This window comes from Caloenas nicobarica, chromosome 3 (assembly GCF_036013445.1).
Source record: "Caloenas nicobarica isolate bCalNic1 chromosome 3, bCalNic1.hap1, whole genome shotgun sequence".
Lineage (NCBI taxonomy): Eukaryota > Metazoa > Chordata > Aves > Columbiformes > Columbidae > Caloenas > Caloenas nicobarica.
Genome location: NC_088247.1, coordinates 198,228 through 215,001, shown reverse-complemented (window position 1 = coordinate 215,001; position 16,774 = coordinate 198,228). Strand labels below are relative to the sequence as shown.

Genomic DNA, 16,774 nt, shown 5'->3' with positions numbered 1-16,774 from the left:
TCCCTGCATGATGATAATGAAGAAATTTCATTTGCGAGTAGGGATTTCTGCCTCTCCACGGACCGCGCGATGTTTCTGCGGCCCAGCTGGAGACGGGCTGCTCCACAACCACACGCGTGGGCAGCAGCTCTCAGAGCTCAGGACACGATGTGCAACACGCCGACGTGCAACCGCTGCCGAGTCCGTCCCGCAGCTGCAGGTGTCGGTGAAGCACCAGGACCCTGCACCGCCCCGACTGTCCCTGCCCCAGGGAACCCCGGGCCGGCGGGGCCGCAGCTCCCCGGGGAGACCCCCCGGGTCAGCCGCCGGTTCCGTGTTTCCCGCGCACTCCGCGGGCCGCCGGCTCCTGCAGTTCAGGCCGTTTAGACAAAACGCGCGAGGGGCGCCGGGAGCCAGCGGCGCCTGATCCGGATCCCTGCACCGGATTCCCGGTCCCGAATCCTGCCCCAGAAGCCCGTTCCAGGGCCCCGGCGGGCCCGCGGCCGAGCACACCGGCCCCGCTCCCCGCGCTCGGCGTCAGGGGCGACCGGGCCTCCGAACGGAATGCGTGCGCTGCCGCCGGCGGCTCTGCGGGCGGCCCGGAGCGGCTCCCGCTGCAGCCCGCCGCCGTGGGGACAGGGCCCGGCCAACGGGGCCGCCCATCGCGCCATCGCACACCGGCGCCGGGCCTGGGCGGGGGGAGCTCGGCCCGGCGAGACCCTCGGGGCGAACCGCAAGTCCCACCCCGGCTGTCCCGGGGGCGCCATCCCGCTCCCGCCGTCCCGCGGACGAGCTCCCGGCCCCGGGGCAGCACCGCGGGCACCCCCCGGGCACTCACCGCGCCGCGGGCACTCCCCGCGCCGCCGCCGCCCCGCATGGTGGTGCCGGTGCCGCCGCCGCCGCCGCCGCCACGTCAGCACGCACCGCGCCCGCCCGCGCGCCGCCGCGAGGCCCCGCCCGCCCACTTCCGGCCACCTCGGCGCGCGGCGGGAGGGCTGCTGCGGCTGCCCCGGGCCCGGCCGGGCCGGCTGCCGCGCGGAGCCCGCGGTGCGCACCGCACCACACCGGGCCGGGCCGGGCCGGCGGCGGCAGCGCCACAGCCCGTCCCGCGCGGGGCAGTGCGGCCGCCCCTCCCGCCGTCCCCCGCGCCCCGGAAGGACAAGCGGGCGCTGGGAAGATGGCGGTAGCGGCGAGCGGAGCGGCGGCCCCGGTGTGCGTGCTGGTGCTGGGCATGGCCGGCTCCGGGAAAACCACCCTGGTGCAGGTGAGCGCGGCGGGGGGCGCGGCCGGTGTCCCCGGCGTGTCCCCGCTGACGTGTCCCCGTGTCCCCGCAGCGCCTGGCGGCCCAGCTGCACGCGCAGCGCTGCCCCCCGTACGTCATCAACCTGGACCCGGCCGTGCGCGAGCTGCCGTTCCCCGCCAACATCGGTGAGTGCGGCCGGGCCGGCCCGGCACTGACCACGCGTGAGGCACCGGGCACTGACCACACACCTGTGACACCGGGCACTGACCACGCGTGAGACACCGGGCACTGACCACACACCTGTGACACCGGGCACTGAACACACACCTGTGACACCGGGCACTGAACACACACCTGTGACACCGGGCACTGACCACGCGTGAGGCACCGGGCACTGACCACGCGTGAGGCACCGGGCACTGACCACACACCTGTGACACCGGGCAGTGACCACGCGTGAGACACCGGGCACTGAACATACACCGTGTGACACCGGGCACTGAACACACCCCGTGTCACACCGGGCACTGACCACGCGTGAGGCACCGGGCACTGACCGCACACCTGTGACACCGGGCACTGAACACACCCCGTGTCACACCGGGCACTGACCACGCGTGAGGCACCGGGCACTGACCGCACACCTGTGACACCGGGCACTGACCACACACCTGTGACACCGGGCAGTGACCACGCGTGAGACACCGGGCACTGAACACACCCCGTGTCACACCGGGCACTGAACACACCCCGTGTGACACCGGGCATTGAACACACGGCCCGTGTGACACCCGTACATTGATCACACACTGTGTGACATTGTGCATTGAACACGGCCCGTGTGATACCTGTACATGAAACACACGTCCCATGTGACACCCGTACGTTGATCACACGGCCAGTGTGACACCCAGACATTAACCCTTCCTGGAGTGTCACTGTCCATGTTCCACGGCACCGGCGGAGGGGGCGGGTCTGTCACCTACTGGGCTGATTGCTGAAATCCTTTCAGAGCTTCCCACTCCCAGCACAGGAATGACTTTAAGTATTTTTTGTTTGTTTTTAAATTTAACTCTTTTCTCCTACCAGTCTTTAACAGGTGAATTTTTAGGACCAAATGCATCGTTGTGTTGCATTTGCCCATTTTTCTTTTTTTTACAAGATCTGGTGCAATTTGATGTGTTTGGGTTCTCGTGGTTTTTTTTTTTGTCAGCAATTAAGATATTGGCAGATTCCCTCTGGTTCCCCGTATCCAGAACAGTGGATAGCCATATCTGGCCATATTTGCTAGCAAATAACTTCCTTACAGAACTTTAAAAGACATGAACTTTAGAGAAAACACCTGGACAATAAACCAAACCTTATGTTATAGAATCATAGAATCATTTTCGTTGGAAAAGACCTTTAAGATTGAGTCCAACCGTTAACCTCACACTGCCAAGGCCACCACTGACCTCTGTCCCTGAGAACCTCATCTCTCTCTGTCCAACCCCTCCAGGGATGGTGACTCCAGCACTGCCCTGGGCAGCCTGTTCCAATGCCCCACAGCCCTTTGGGGAAGAAATTGTTCCCCAGATCCAACCTCAGCCTCCCCTGGCGCAACTTGAGGCCGTTCCCCTTGTCCTACATTCAGCTGTTCCAAGGGGCTCACAGATCATCAGGTTTGTGAGCGTCTTGTCTCTTAGACTTTCCCAAGTTTGTCATCCTGCCTCTGCAGGGGATAAGACAGGCACTGTGGGTACCCAAATTGTTTTAGTGGTGTCAGGTAAATACTTAGAGTATCTGTTCCAGTGCTGGATCTCTAGTAATACAATCAGATGCTGTTACCTTGTTAACTGATGTTGATCAGCTGAGAACAAAATTCAGCTGAAGCCATTACAACTAAAAACCTATGGTGGTGGTTCATGTGAATTACATTGGGTTTTGTATGTATGTTGAGCACTTAGCAAATCGGTCAGGTTTTATTTATTTGGGAGATTTTTCCTGTTGGTGCTAGATCTATTGCTGAGACAAAAGGAAGAAAAAAATAAGGGTGTTCACTTATCAGCAAATTGATGAAGAGGCATATTTTAAATGTGCTGCCCTAAAACTATTTATACATCTTCCTTCTCTAGATATCAGGGACACCGTGAATTACAAAGAAGTCATGAAACAGTATCCTTTTTTATCTAAATAATGACATATGAAATCCCAGTTTTTGTGAAAGCAGACCGTCAGTTCTGCAGACCATGTGAAGGCAGCAGGAGGTGTTGGGATCGCAGGAATGCAGAATGTTGCATGGAGATCAGAAGGTTTTGACTGTGTATTTCTTGCATGTGGGGTTAGAAACGTATGTTCTACAGGATTTGATACCCCTTAGGTCATTTTCTCCTGTGCTAAGAGTGATTCTGCCTATTAGTGTGTTTTTACAAGTCATAGACCCTCTGCCCACATTTTTTTTCCTTGTTGTTCTTCTGAAGAGCTTGTATCTTTCTTTGTGGAAGCCAGCAACCTTTTCCTCATATTTTAACAAATCAAATTTAATTTGTTATAAAATAATACGCAAATTCCTATTTGCCTGTGGTGGGTGGATAAAACTGTTTGCACATTGTTTGACTGTAAACAGAGCACTGTTGTCTTTCTGAATCTCGAAGATGCTGGACTGTTGGCTCTTGTTGCACAGTAGCTGGTGACCATAGTTCAGTAACATTACACTGAAACGACTGGACTTGGGAGTGCTGCAGAGGCCCTTTGTCTTCTACCTAATAGCTTGCGCAGATGGAGATCATGTACAGTGTTTGGATTTGACTTCTAAATTCAATGTTTTAGACAAGAATAAAGATGGTGGGAGACAGAATTATTGATTTTGGCTGTTGTTTGATTTGGCCAGCAAAACATCCCAGTACAAGTTTCAGTTTGGTCTGTAGGTGCATTATTTGCTTTGCTGTGTCTGTTAGCCATTGCTGGAGTTTAAGCACCTCATTAAATAGTGCTGAAGGAGGGCGTCTGGCCTCGTGTTTGGATATTGAGAGCAGGGGCCCTAGGAGACAGTAAGTACTGATCAATCAGTGCTGGTTCTTATGTAATTAAAGAAAATAAAATGAACATGATTAATATATAGATCTGTATACGTGAAAAAGGATTTTGAGGTCTTTAAGGTGACACTTCAAGTATCTTGACAACATTAATTCCCATTGTCATTTAAATTCTGCTAAAAATTTATTTGTGCAAGAAATCTTTTCATTATCTTTTGAAGTATATGTTCTTAAAATTAAGGGCATTCAGAGCACTGTTAAATTCTGAGTTATTGGCTGTGTTGTAAATCTCTTTGGAAAGACAAAGATGGCTTCGATGTATACACATACGTGTATTTTCTCTTTGTCCAGAACGGTTCTGCTGGAATACCGGCAAGGGGAAGCCACGGCCTGGCCCCTTTTCCTTTGTCAGTCACACGTGTTTGGGCAAGACAGAGACCAGTGGTGTTTGTTACAGACTAATTGTGTCTGGGCGGGGGGGTGTTGCCGCAAGGTGTCCGTGTGCATGGCACGTGTGCAGCTGTTACCACAGTTGGAAAAGAAACCTTCTGGGGTCTGCTCATCACCTGCTTTCCTGAACAGAGCATCCAGGTACGGGCTGGGCCCCAACGGTGGAATAGTGACCTCTCTCAATCTCTTTGCTACACGATTCGATCAGGTACGGGGTTGTTCTGTGTGACACCGTGCTACAAACGCTGTGCCGGGACACTAGGGTTTGTGTGTTCGGAGTCCTGGGGAGCACTGCGTTTGGGCAGCCTCACATTTCTTTGGAGTTACAGCGTTCTCCACACAGAACCATGTGTTTTACAAAGCAGCCAAAGCGCATTAACTTTCATTTGAGAGATTTCAGTTTTCGGCTTTTTCGAAAGTAACATTTAGAAGCCATGTACACAGAACATTCTTTAATCTTTGTACATAACTGTTCTGTTGCACCATGTTCACTATAAAATCTTTCGTTTGAATGATCTGATTTTGAAGTAGGGAAAGGTGTTGAGTTTTCCCAGGCTTTGATAACTGGCTGCTCTCTGTAATCATAACGCTAAATCAGCGCCGGGGCGGGAACTTAAGCTAGATATTGAGACAGTGCACAATCTCGTAGTAAAAAGGTAGGGAACGCCTGTGTTTGTTACACCGTTTCTTTAGCCAGGTGCTAGAACAGACAAAATCAAGGTTGCCTTTGCCCTGTGCAGTGTCTGAGCGTTTCCCACCCTTCCTTAGTCGGGTATTTTCACATGTAGAACAGTTGAGACTGTGATAATCTTTTGATACATATTCTGTTATGAAATGATTATGAAGTTTCCTGTTGTGAGCCTCAATACAAAATACGCTCCTCCTTTTTCCATCAGGTGATGAAGTTTATTGAAAAAAGACAAAATGCATCCAAGTGAGTACATTCTACCGAGCTCTCCTTATCTGAGATCAGTGGGGGCAAACCCTGTGAAATCCTAAAAAGGTTCTCTGCATGCTTTCCAGTTGTTTCTGAGCCTTAGTACAAATTTTGTGTGGAAAAGGGCATAGAATTAGAACAGATAAACTAGATTTCTGATACATCGAAGAAATGTCTGCTGATTCCAGTTCTGCTTTTCTTGTCTTCCATTAGACTGTCATTTTTCCTCACACAATGTTCAAATAGGCAACAATTAATTCTTCTGAATGGTTTGCAGTACTAAGTGTCTGTCAGATTGATGCCTTCGACTTTAATAGAATCTGAAGAAAGTAGGTGCGTCTTAGTTACAGAATCCAGAGGGAATTTTCAGGCACGCCCACAGATCTTGTCCCTGTTCGGGAGAAACTTTTCTGATCTGTAACGGAATAATCATGTGATTTGCTGTTATGCGCTTGTGGTAATCTCGTCGGAACAGGACCTTGTGCTTATCTAATTTTCCCTCATTGTTTCTGGGGGACTACTTCTTAACAGGTATGTTATTATTGACACACCAGGGCAAATTGAGGTGTTCACCTGGTCAGCATCAGGAACCATCATAACTGAAGCCTTGGTGAGTGTTTTCTATGTGACTTGACAGTGAGGCTGCGGGAAAGAAGTGGCTGTTGAACAGCATGTACTGCTAATTAAAGTGTCTTTTACTCTTTGTTTCCAGGCTTCCTCCTTTCCTTCGGTTGTGGTTTATGTGATGGACACCTCTCGCAGTACCAACCCTATCACCTTTATGTCCAACATGCTGTATGCCTGCAGGTGGGAAAAGCTGAAGACACAGTCCATCTGCTTGGATTGCCCTGTCTCGTTGATACTCATTTTGGAGGGGAATCAGAGAATGGTTTGGTTTGGTAGGGACCTTTAAAGACCATCCAGTCCAATCCCTTCCATGGGCAGGGACATTTTCAGTAGATCGGGTTGCTCAGAGCCCCGTCCAGCCTGGCCTGGGATGTCTCCAGGGATGGTTCATCCACCACCTCTCTGGCCAGCCTGGGCCAGGCTCTCACCACCCTCAGCGCAAACAATTTCTTCCTCATGTCCGGCCTGAATCTCCCTCCTTTAGCTTAAAACCATTACCCTTGTCCTATGACAACAGGCCCGACTAAAAAGTCTCTCCGTCTTTCTAACAAGCCCCCTTTAATTGTTGAAGGCCGCACTAAGGTCTCCCCGGAGCTTCTCTTCTCCAGCTGAACCCCCCAGCTCTCTCAGCCTGTCCTCCCAGCAGAGCTGTTCCAGCCTCGGGTCATTCCTGGGGCTCCTCTGGCCCCTCTCCAGCAGGTCCATGTGTGTCCTGTGCTGAGGCCCCAGAGCTGGCCCAGCACTGCAGGGGGGTCTCACCAGAGCAGAGCAGAAGGGCAGGATCCCCCCACACCTGCTGCTCACGGGGCTGGGGACGCAGCCCAGGACACGGGTGGTTTCTGGGCTGTGAATTCACGTTGATGCCTCATATCCATTTAATCTGCTGGTTTGGTTATTCTCTATCTTAGTGCTTTTCCTGTTGGATAAGCAAAATAATTTCAGTGCCAATGGACGTTTGAAAGTCATTGGGTCAAAACTCCCATTGAAAACATTACACAGTCCTGAGACTCTAGTGTGATGAAGGCTGGTGACATCAGATCTAATGCGTTCCCTGTTGCTTATAAAATAATTTTTCTGAGGTGTATCAAGATAGCCTTGTTTAAGCTCCTTCTTGTGAACACAAAATATTTTATTCTGTTGTGTTTGGTTTTTTTTTAATATTATTGATACTTTCCATGATTCTTCAAGATTTGTTTGGAGCTCAGCATAGCATGGAGTTCTTTGTCTATGTCTTCCTCTTCATACATGGATTTATCTGTTTTGTTTCATGTTAAATCAGGGACTAAATACTTATGTAAAGATCAGCATATCTAGAGCTGTTGTAATTCATGGTAAACGTTGGTAGGTTTTCAACTGGTTTTCAAATAGGTTTCAAAAAACCTATCAGTCCTTGTCAAATGTCAAGAGCTATATCACTGAGGCAGTTTTGCTTTATAGGTGTTCTGATTTATTTGAATTCATTGCTCAGTTCACAAAAAATATCTCAGAACCTAAAGTTTGAGTTAAAATAGTTATAAAATGCAAAAAGAGTTAAAAACTGGGATCTGAGAGTCATAGAAAATAGTTATCAAAATCAACTGGATGTCTAGAAAGATATTTTATGTCTTACAGATGTGCAGTTGCATCTGGGGGGTGTATTTTGTTCAACTATGGCAAGCTAGATCTGGGTGAAAATTACATTCTAACTGATGCGGAGGAAAATCATCTTTTGAAGTCAAATATATTCAGTTTTGCACAAGTCTTATCTGCCTTATACTTAACTTGTTTTCTATTCTAATGAGATTTAAATTAATGTGTAATTTTTTTGTGTGTTTTGGTTTTGTTTGTTTGGTTTTTTGTTCTCCCCCCCTCAGTATCCTGTACAAGACAAAGCTGCCTTTCATTGTTGTCATGAACAAAGTAAGTGAAAGCTGTGGTTTCTGTGTCCTGGTGGAACACTGCTTTGCTTAGCTTGCTTTGCTGTAGTGTCTTTGTCTTACTACAAAAGTAGATTTTCAAGAAAAGAGAGGCGGGGAGGGAGCTGCAGGCTGAAAACTGAATCTAAAAGGGGTCTTTAATCTCATATACAAATGCATAAGAAGAATCAGGGGTGGGCTGTTACACCCAAACAGTCAAGTTACAGATAACACTAACAATCTGAAAAATATTTTGCACCTTAACCCTGGGCTGTAAGGAAACTTAATTTTGTAACAAAAGGGTAAGTTCATTACTGAATTGGCTCTTGCAGTCCCCTGTAATAAGTCTCATTAATTATTTGTGCTTGGCAGCAGGCTGAGTGGGAATTGTGTGACGCCTGCCTGTTTTGAGGAAGAAGTCCCACGTATTGTGGCAGGCAAAACTGCACAAAAGGTTACGTTCAGACCAGGGCTGAATATTTTGAATCCACATTTTGAAACTAAGTTTAAAATAGAAATTTTTTATTTATCTGCTTAACAGCCTGTCTAGGAATTAATTATTACTTCTGAAAATTTTCTCTTCTCCTTCCAGACAGACATAATTGACCACAGTTTTGCAGTAGAATGGATGCAGGACTTTGAGACTTTTCAGGATGCCTTGAATCAAGAAACATCCTATGTCAGTAACCTGACTCGTTCTATGAGTTTAGTGTTGGATGAATTTTACAGTTCGCTGAAGGTAAGAGTCTTCCTTTTTTTCCCTACCTCTCATAAAAGCCTGGAGAAGAGAAAGCTGGAGGACGATATTATGATGTGTATAAATACTTGATGGTGGGAATTGCTGGAGAGAGTCCAGTGGTGGCTATGAAGATGCTGAGAGGTCTGGAGCATCTTTGTGACGAGGAGACACTGAGAGAGCTGGGGCTGTTGAGCTGGAGAAGAGAAGCTGAGAGGGATCTGATCAATGGGATCAGTATCTCAGGGTGGGTGTCAGAGGATGGAGCAGACTCTGTTCAGTGGTGCCCAACGCCAGGGTGAGGGGCAACGGGCACAGACTGAGACACAGGAGGGTCCATGTGAACACGAGGAGAAACTTCTTTGCTGGGAGGTGCCAGAGCCTGGCCCAGGCTGCCCAGAGCGGGTGTGGAGTCTCCTTCTCTGAGACATTCAAACCCCCTGGACCGACCTGTGTGATCTGCTCTGGTGACCCTGCGTGAGCAGCGCTGGGCTGGGGATCTGCAGAGGCCCTGACACCCAGCCAGGCTGGGATTGTGTGGCGTAAGGAAGACAGAGACACGCTCTTTTCAGTGATGCCCAGTGGAAGGACAAGAGGCAATAGACACAAAGTGAAATACAGGAAAATGAGTTTAAACAGAAGAGGGAAAAAGAATTACTGTAATTTTACTGATTGAGCACTGGAACAGATGGTCCAGAGAAATTGTGAAGTTTCCATCCTTGGAGATACTCAAAACACGCTCTGACAACATCTTGAGTAACCTGTTCTAGTTAATCCTGCTTTTTGAGCAGGAGAAGTTGGACTAGATGATCTCCAGAGGCATCTTCCAACCTCAACCATTCTGTCCTTCTGTAAATGGGCTTTGCGCTGCCCTTTTGAACTGGAATCTGTTGATGAGCCCTGCGTTGGGTGAGGATTTGCTGCTTTGAACATAAAGTAACTTTAGTGGCAGCTTGAATCATATAAAACTGAATTTGACTAATCATCAGAAGAAAGCTAAGATGGACTGGTAAGAGGTAATGGTCTGTGTTGCAGTGTTTCCCGTCTGAGATAATTTCCCTTGTTCTGAAAATGTCAAGTACAGCTGGACAGTTTACTCTGTAGGAAGAAGGGAAAGAATCTGAAAAGCAAACAAACAAAATCCTGTGTATTTGCTGATGCAAGGAAAAGTGGGGTTTTTTCCACTTACCACGTTTTGAGAGGACAAATCCATTCAATTTCTCTGAAAACACTGTACATTGGAGGATGCTAATGATCCCATAGTCTGCGCTGAAAAGGTTTCGCTAATTGTGTTTTTCATGAGATTTTACTTAAGAAAAAGCAAACGGCTTTATGGATATTACAAGAAAGGCAATGAAAATGAATAAGTGGTTCCATTCATATAGATGATGATAATTTAGCCAAAACAACAATATTATAAGTGCCCTGTATGGAACAATATACAGTATTTCAAAGCAGACTGTAGTAGTGCCATGTACAGGACTGAAGTACTGCCTGGTCCTTATTTGCTGATAACTGTTAAAACAGCAGAGTCGGGAGCAGGACTGATGCAGAGGATTATAGAGAAGGCAGCTTGTACTGAAGTGCAATGGAAGTATAAATATTAACATATATATGCACAGTGCCTAGACTAATGCTTAAAATCCTTTGGAACGCTTGATTGTTTGCTGTCCTACTGATAAAATGCGAGACTGTATTGGAAAAAGTCTAACATGCAAAGATGAGTAGTTAAGACTGTCCCGCTTACAAAAAAGAGGGAGAATTTTCATTAAGGGATGTAAGATTCTTAAGGGTCACCAAGTACTGGCTAGTAGTAGCCTTAGTTAAAGGTTTTTTTTGATAATTGGTTTAATAAAAGCAGAACAAGCGGCCAGAAGGGTAATGGCAGGCAAGTTCAAATTAGAAAGCAGGTGTGCATTTTGAATGTATTCCCACAGTAACTGATTAAATTCTCCACCTCTTGCTGTGCTGGGGGTTGGATTTGGGTGCCGTTTGAAATGTGCTTCAGCAAAACTCAAAGAATTAGATAGAACTTCAGAGGCAAAAGATCAGTTCTTGTGGTCTGTTGTGCTCTTTAATTCTAGTACACGGATATTGCAGCAGTCTTACTAACCACTTAAAACACTAGGTTCAGAATAGGAACTTGGATTACTAACAATAACCAAGTAAACAGAAGAAGGACTTGATCCTTCTTTTGAATTGCCCCATCTTGTTCATTAAGTTTAGGTATTGTCTTAAGATGTCTTAACTATGTTTTTTTTGTGGGATATTGAGATTGGGGGTACAAGGATGGGTGCAATCAGGTTTTCTTTTTTTTGTTGTTTTCTTTTTTGTCTGTTTGTTTTTAACTAGTGTTCCTCCCTCATGGTAAAATTTGTAAAACAGACAGGAAAACCCAGGCTCTGAAGGAAGGAAAGAAACAAATCAAACAGAAAACCCAAACAAACAAACCCCAAACCAAATGAAAACCAGAGGCAGCAAACATTAACAGCAGGTGGGGAAAGAGGTTGAAAGTAGGAATGACAGAAGCAGAAGTATTACTGCAAACTCGTATGCCACTGTGATGATAAATGGGTGTCATTAGATTCCCCTATCGTTTTCAGTTTAGCTTTTGGTTTGTTTTATTTTATTTAAAGATACTGCTTAGTCTTTCCAACTCTTATCATCCATCAGTTACCTAAAAACTTGGCTCAGTTGCTCTTCAGTTCTGGTGTATGGTTTTCTCTTATAGGTGGTTGGTGTTTCTGCTGTGCTCGGCACAGGACTGGATGATTTTTTTGTTCAGCTTTCTAAAGCTGTAGATGAATATGAGAGGTAAGGCGATGACCTTCAGCCCCTGACCCACTGAATATTGCTGAAGTTACTAATTCACTCCTTTGATTTGAAGGACTGTTCACTTTTCACAACCAAGGCAGTCTAGGGTTTCTGGTAAACTTCAGTGCAAGATTCACCATAAAAAGCAGCAGTCAAAAGGAGAATTCAGTGGTGAATTTTTATGCTAACTGTTCAGTGAAAAAGTAAAAGCTGTCTGTGCCAGCAAATCTGTGAACTCATTTTTTCCCTCTGATTCCATACAATGACCAACGTGTGAACTGTCTTGAGGAAGCTTACTGATCCGCTTGGCAGACTGAACAGATGGTCAAGTGGAAATTCAGTAATTCTTGGAGAATTTGCTCCTTACTGGATTCCTCCCCATTAAATACTGCCAGCATGCTCTGTAACTCTAGGAAGCAAACCCAGTAACTTGGATTACTTGGAAATACCTAAACCAGACCATAGACTGTTGTTCGGGGAAAATATATCATGCTGGATTGGACAGCAGGAGAGAGGCTTCATGCTCCCAGGTCTAGCTAGTCTGGCCTAGTCATGCCCCAGGTTTGTGTACTGCCTGCTCTGCTTACACACAAACAGACCCATTTATTCCCTTATCCCTCTGTTTTCCTGATTTGTTCCTCCACAAATCTCTAAATCCCTCCCTTTTCCCACCTTTGAGCCCTCCCCTAGACATCCCACAATAAATTCTGTGCTATCTCCAGATGCTCTTTCCCTGTCCCCCGGGCAGCCCCTGCTCTGCGCTCCCCAGGCGACACAGGGAGCTCCGGTGGGTCAGGGTGATGGGTGTCACGCCTGGACCACGAGCTGGTGGCTCTGGGACAGCCCTGGGGAGCCAGGATGGGCGATCATTCCTCCAAGTCCTTCAGTTGGGTTCACTGCCTGTCCCCGTGCCTCTGTGTCCCTCTGGGCTCACGGAGGTGGCTGTGCCCTGGTTTGGTGGCTGTGCCCTGGTTTGGTGGCTGTGCCACGGTTTGGTGGCTGTGCCCTGGTTTGGTGGCTGTGCCCTGGTTTGGTAGCTGTGCCACGGTTTGGTGGCTGTGCCCTGGTTTGGTGGCTGTGCCCTGGTTTGGTGGCTGTGCCACGGTTTGGTGGCTGTGCCCTGGTTTGGTGGCTGTGCCACGGTTTGGTGGCTGTGCCCTGGTTTGGTGGCTCTGCCACGGTTTGGTGGCTCTGCCACGGTTTGGTGGCTGTGCCCTGGTTTGGTGGCTGTGCCCTGGTTTGATGGCTGTGCCCTGGTTTGGTGGCTGTGCCCTGGTTTGGTGGCTGTGCCACGGTTTGGTGGCTGTGCCACGGTTTGGTGGCTGTGCCCTGGTTTGGTGGCTGTGCCCTGGTTTGATGGCTGTGCCCTGGTTTGGTGGCTGTGCCCTGGTTTGATGGCTGTGCCCTGGTTTGGTGGCTGTGCCCTGGTTTGGTGGCTGTGCCCTGGTTTGGTGGCTGTGCCCTGGTTTGGTGGCTGTGCCCTGGTTTGGTGGCTGTGCCCTGGTTTGGTGGCTGTGCCCTGGTTTGGTGGCTGTGCCCTGGTTTGGTGGCTGTGCCCTGGTTTGATGGCTGTGCCCTGGTTTGGTGGCTGTGCCCTGGTTTGGTGGCTGTGCCCTGGTTTGGTGGCTGTGCCCTGGTTTGATGGCTCTCCTGTGATTGGCCGGGGAGTATTTGGGCAGGGTATTATTTGTGCTTTCTCCCGCTCTCCCCCAGTTGTCTCTCTGTTCTTTGGAGGTGCTGAGGAGTTTTACCACGTAACTAACAACTGCTCTGGGATACATGGCCTGTGTAATGAACCTGCGTTAAGGGTTTCACATGAGCCGCTTGCGTGCAGCCCAGACAGGCGATGCTATCCTGGCCGCTTCCAAAGGAGCGTGGCCAGCAAGCTGAGGGAGGTGATTCTCCCTTTCTGCTCCGCTTCCATGGGACCCGCCTGGAGCTCTGTGTCCAGCCCTGGGTCCATGGTAGAGGACACAGACCTGTTAGAGCAGGTCCAGAGGCCACGGCAGCAATCTGTTCCATGATTCTATAGGGTATGCGCATCCACTTCATCCTTCCTTCATTAAAGAAATATCACAGGTCCCATAGTGGTGCTTTAGTTGGGAAGTCTGGGAGCAGTCTTTCTGTGTGAGATCCCTTTGAACTGTCTCAGGAGGCACGAGCACTGGCAGAGAAGGTCGTGTCTGTGGTTAGAGGAGGGTGACAGTTGTGCTGAGCAGGGACATGACCACCTCAGCCAAGCTGGTTTGATTTCTTATCCGGCAAGATGGTGTGAGAAAGGTTTCCTACTTTAATGAAGTATGTTCACTTATTTTTCATCCATTGGTTTCAGAATCCAAATCTGTATAAAAAAGTACTGTTAGCCTTTCTGAAATGTCTCTCAAACATGAAAGCCTAGAGAAAAATTTTGGGGGAAGGGCAGAAACAAGCCTCCAAGATGATCCATACTTAATATAAATCATGTATTAATTGAGACTGAGTGCGCTGTCTGTATTTATCTTTTCAGAGAGTACCGTCCAGAATATGAGCGTCTGAGAAAAACGCTGGTAAGTATTTTTAACTCTTGTATACCTGAGCAGTGTATCTTGGGGTCGCTTTTATGCACATAATTGCCTCTGTGTTGAGAGGGTCTAACATTTCATTTACTGATCATACTCTGTGTGGAAAAACTCCTGTCCTGAAGCTCACCATGTGTCGTTTTTTTCCTGGAAAGGTGTTTTGTAGAACAGATGTTGCTCAGTGTTTTAGTGCTAATAATTTACTTAGCAAATTATGAGAAAATGATGGGGAAAAGATTTTTATATCTTCCATTCTGAAGGATAGAAACTTTTTCAAAAATAACTTTCCAAAGTGATTTGTTGAGAATATCACTGTATCTTTCCACACCAGTTAAGTGACTTAGACAATTAATGACTAAGACTGAATTACTGTACCAGAATCAGTAGCTCTGCTCACTTTGAGCTCTGGCTGCCCAAAGGACAGTCTCTGCAAGCACAGCTTCACTGAGTTTGGCTTCCTGATGCTTCTGGAAATGTCTGAAAGTCCATCATGCTTTCCATGTTTCTCCAAAAGTTCAGTGTAACCTCAGTTGTAATGTCAGACCTGCTTGTTGATTGGCTCTGATGGGGGACAGAACTGGGTGAGGTTACTCTTCTGCTCGTGTTTTAAATGTGCTCAGGATCCACGTGTAACTTTGTACCTGCAGGAGAAGGCTCAAAATAAACAGAAGAGAGAGCAGCTGGAACACTTGTGGAAGGACATGGGCAGCGTGCGTGTGCAGGGCAACACACTTGCAGGTACCTTACTGAGCAGATTAAGTTTGTGCAGAAGCTGTTTGAAGAGTCCGCCTCGAGAAGTCATGTAGTGCTTTTCTGTCTTCACAGCAAAGGCATAAAAGCGGCTTCGTGTCAGTAAAGAGCAGTGGGGCTTTAGTTCCCGTGGGATGGGTCAGATGTAGCTCTTCTGTGTGTCAGTCACAGAAACGAGAAGGAGAAACCTTGCTCTGTACATAAAGCAGTGGATAGACTAGAAGTAATGAAATCCTTTAGAAGAGGTGAAACAGTCAAATTAGGATGGGAGAAAGCTCTGCTGTTGGTTGAACTGTTGCCTTATATGAGGTTGAGTATGGCCGATGCAGACCATCCTGTATCTTTGGAATCCGGAGCAGCTTTCTGTCCCTTAGGTTCTAATCACTGTGTTGATGTGCAAATAGGAATTGTCAGGGCCTGAGCTACCTTCTTGTTAGCTGCTGGTTTGTGTTTAACCATTTCTGTTCCCTTCAAGGGTCTGATGATGCTTCTGCAATGGGACCCTCTGAGCTGATCCTAACGCGAGGAACTCTTGATGAAGAAGAAGAGAGGGAGAGTGATACTGATGACATTGACCATGAAGGTGAGGGAATGAGGGATCTGATCTGGTCTAAAAGCTGCCTGACTACTCAGGAAAGTTCATTAGTAGTAGTAGTAGTTCATTAACTGGATTGACTGTAATGAGCACCTAGAAAATCAGCAAACATCCAGTCACTTCAATAGCGGTGTCAGAATCTATAGCAGAAGCGCAGCTGCAATGCTTAGTCCAGTGATATCACTCTCTAACCTTTGTGAAAATTCAACTGTAAATTTTCTGTTCAAGTAATTATTTTTAATAGGTGTATGATATGCATAAACCAGACAACTTGTTACGCTTGGAGCATGCAGGGACCCCTGAACGTGATTAATGCACAATATGTTTCATCATCTTTTTGGCCTGACAGTTTCTGCCCCTGGCTCTCCTCCCTTTCCTGTGACTCTAGTCTTGGAGCAATCTTCTAAGTTCTTACAGTGTGTGACTTTTCTTTTATATAGCTCACAGACTTAATCTTCATTCTTTCCCTGTTCCATTGACGTTTAGGTTCAGTTATTTCTTTTGCCTTGTGATGAAGTCGAAGATGAAATAGACTTTGCATTGCTCTGACTAGCCTGACTCTAGCTTTCTCCAATAACACAAGTAGAACAAGTGCTGAAATAGTGCTGACCTGTTGTTTTTTCCTACCAGTTACTGAGGAGAGTCATGAAGAACCAGCCTTCAAAAACTTTATGCAAGAGACACGGATGAAATACCAGAGAAGAAGCAACCCAAATGAATGAGATACTCAGAAATAGAGGGTTTGGAGTCCCTTGTAATGGAGTTAAAAGTAATGGAACAGCATAAAGAAACTCGCCTGGCACCATGCATGAAGTCTTCTACCTGTGAACAGCTTCTCTGATATATTTACATCTTCCTGCAGTAACTGTTGGTCATATGAGCTAAAGGTCTTTTATCCAACTGACTGCTCAATTGGCCATCTGCCACTAACTTCCTGAAGCTGAAGGAGCCAGACAGCACTTTGTTCTGGTCCAAGTTCCTTGGATGTGCCTGTTGAGAGCTTAGATTTTGAGCTCTGACAGCATCAGCATCTCAAGTACTTACTGGTCTCCAAAGTACGTTTGTTCCCCTTGTGCAGAGGGGTGTGTGCTGCAGCCAGGACACAGTGAAATCTGCGCTGTGTGAAGCTTCATCGATCTGGTGTTTGTTTTGGTTTTAATTAAATATATTTTATGT

General features: G+C 47.5%; 2 protein-coding genes across 4 annotated transcripts in view; one reads left to right on the top strand and one right to left on the bottom strand.

Moving 5' to 3' along the window:
* ZNF512 (zinc finger protein 512) overlaps window positions 1-940 on the bottom strand; it is a 22,473-nt gene extending 21,533 nt beyond the window's left edge. For all 3 annotated transcript variants that reach the window (XM_065630553.1, XM_065630552.1, XM_065630551.1), the window contains exon 1: window positions 818-940. In XM_065630553.1, the coding sequence (XP_065486625.1) occupies window positions 818-856 (39 nt within the window). In that variant the 5' untranslated portion in view covers window positions 857-940. The remainder of the gene's footprint in view (window positions 1-817) is intronic.
* On the top strand, window positions 940-16,774 carry GPN1 (GPN-loop GTPase 1). The gene is made up of 14 exons (XM_065630554.1): window positions 940-1,243; window positions 1,314-1,407; window positions 3,337-3,376; window positions 4,828-4,894; window positions 5,583-5,620; window positions 6,155-6,233; window positions 6,336-6,430; window positions 8,104-8,149; window positions 8,738-8,884; window positions 11,613-11,695; window positions 14,202-14,241; window positions 14,901-14,991; window positions 15,479-15,586; window positions 16,229-16,774. The coding sequence occupies exons 1-14, from the start codon at window positions 1,157-1,159 to the stop codon at window positions 16,318-16,320; spliced, it is 1,107 nt and encodes a 368-aa protein (XP_065486626.1). The 5' UTR covers window positions 940-1,156; the 3' UTR covers window positions 16,321-16,774.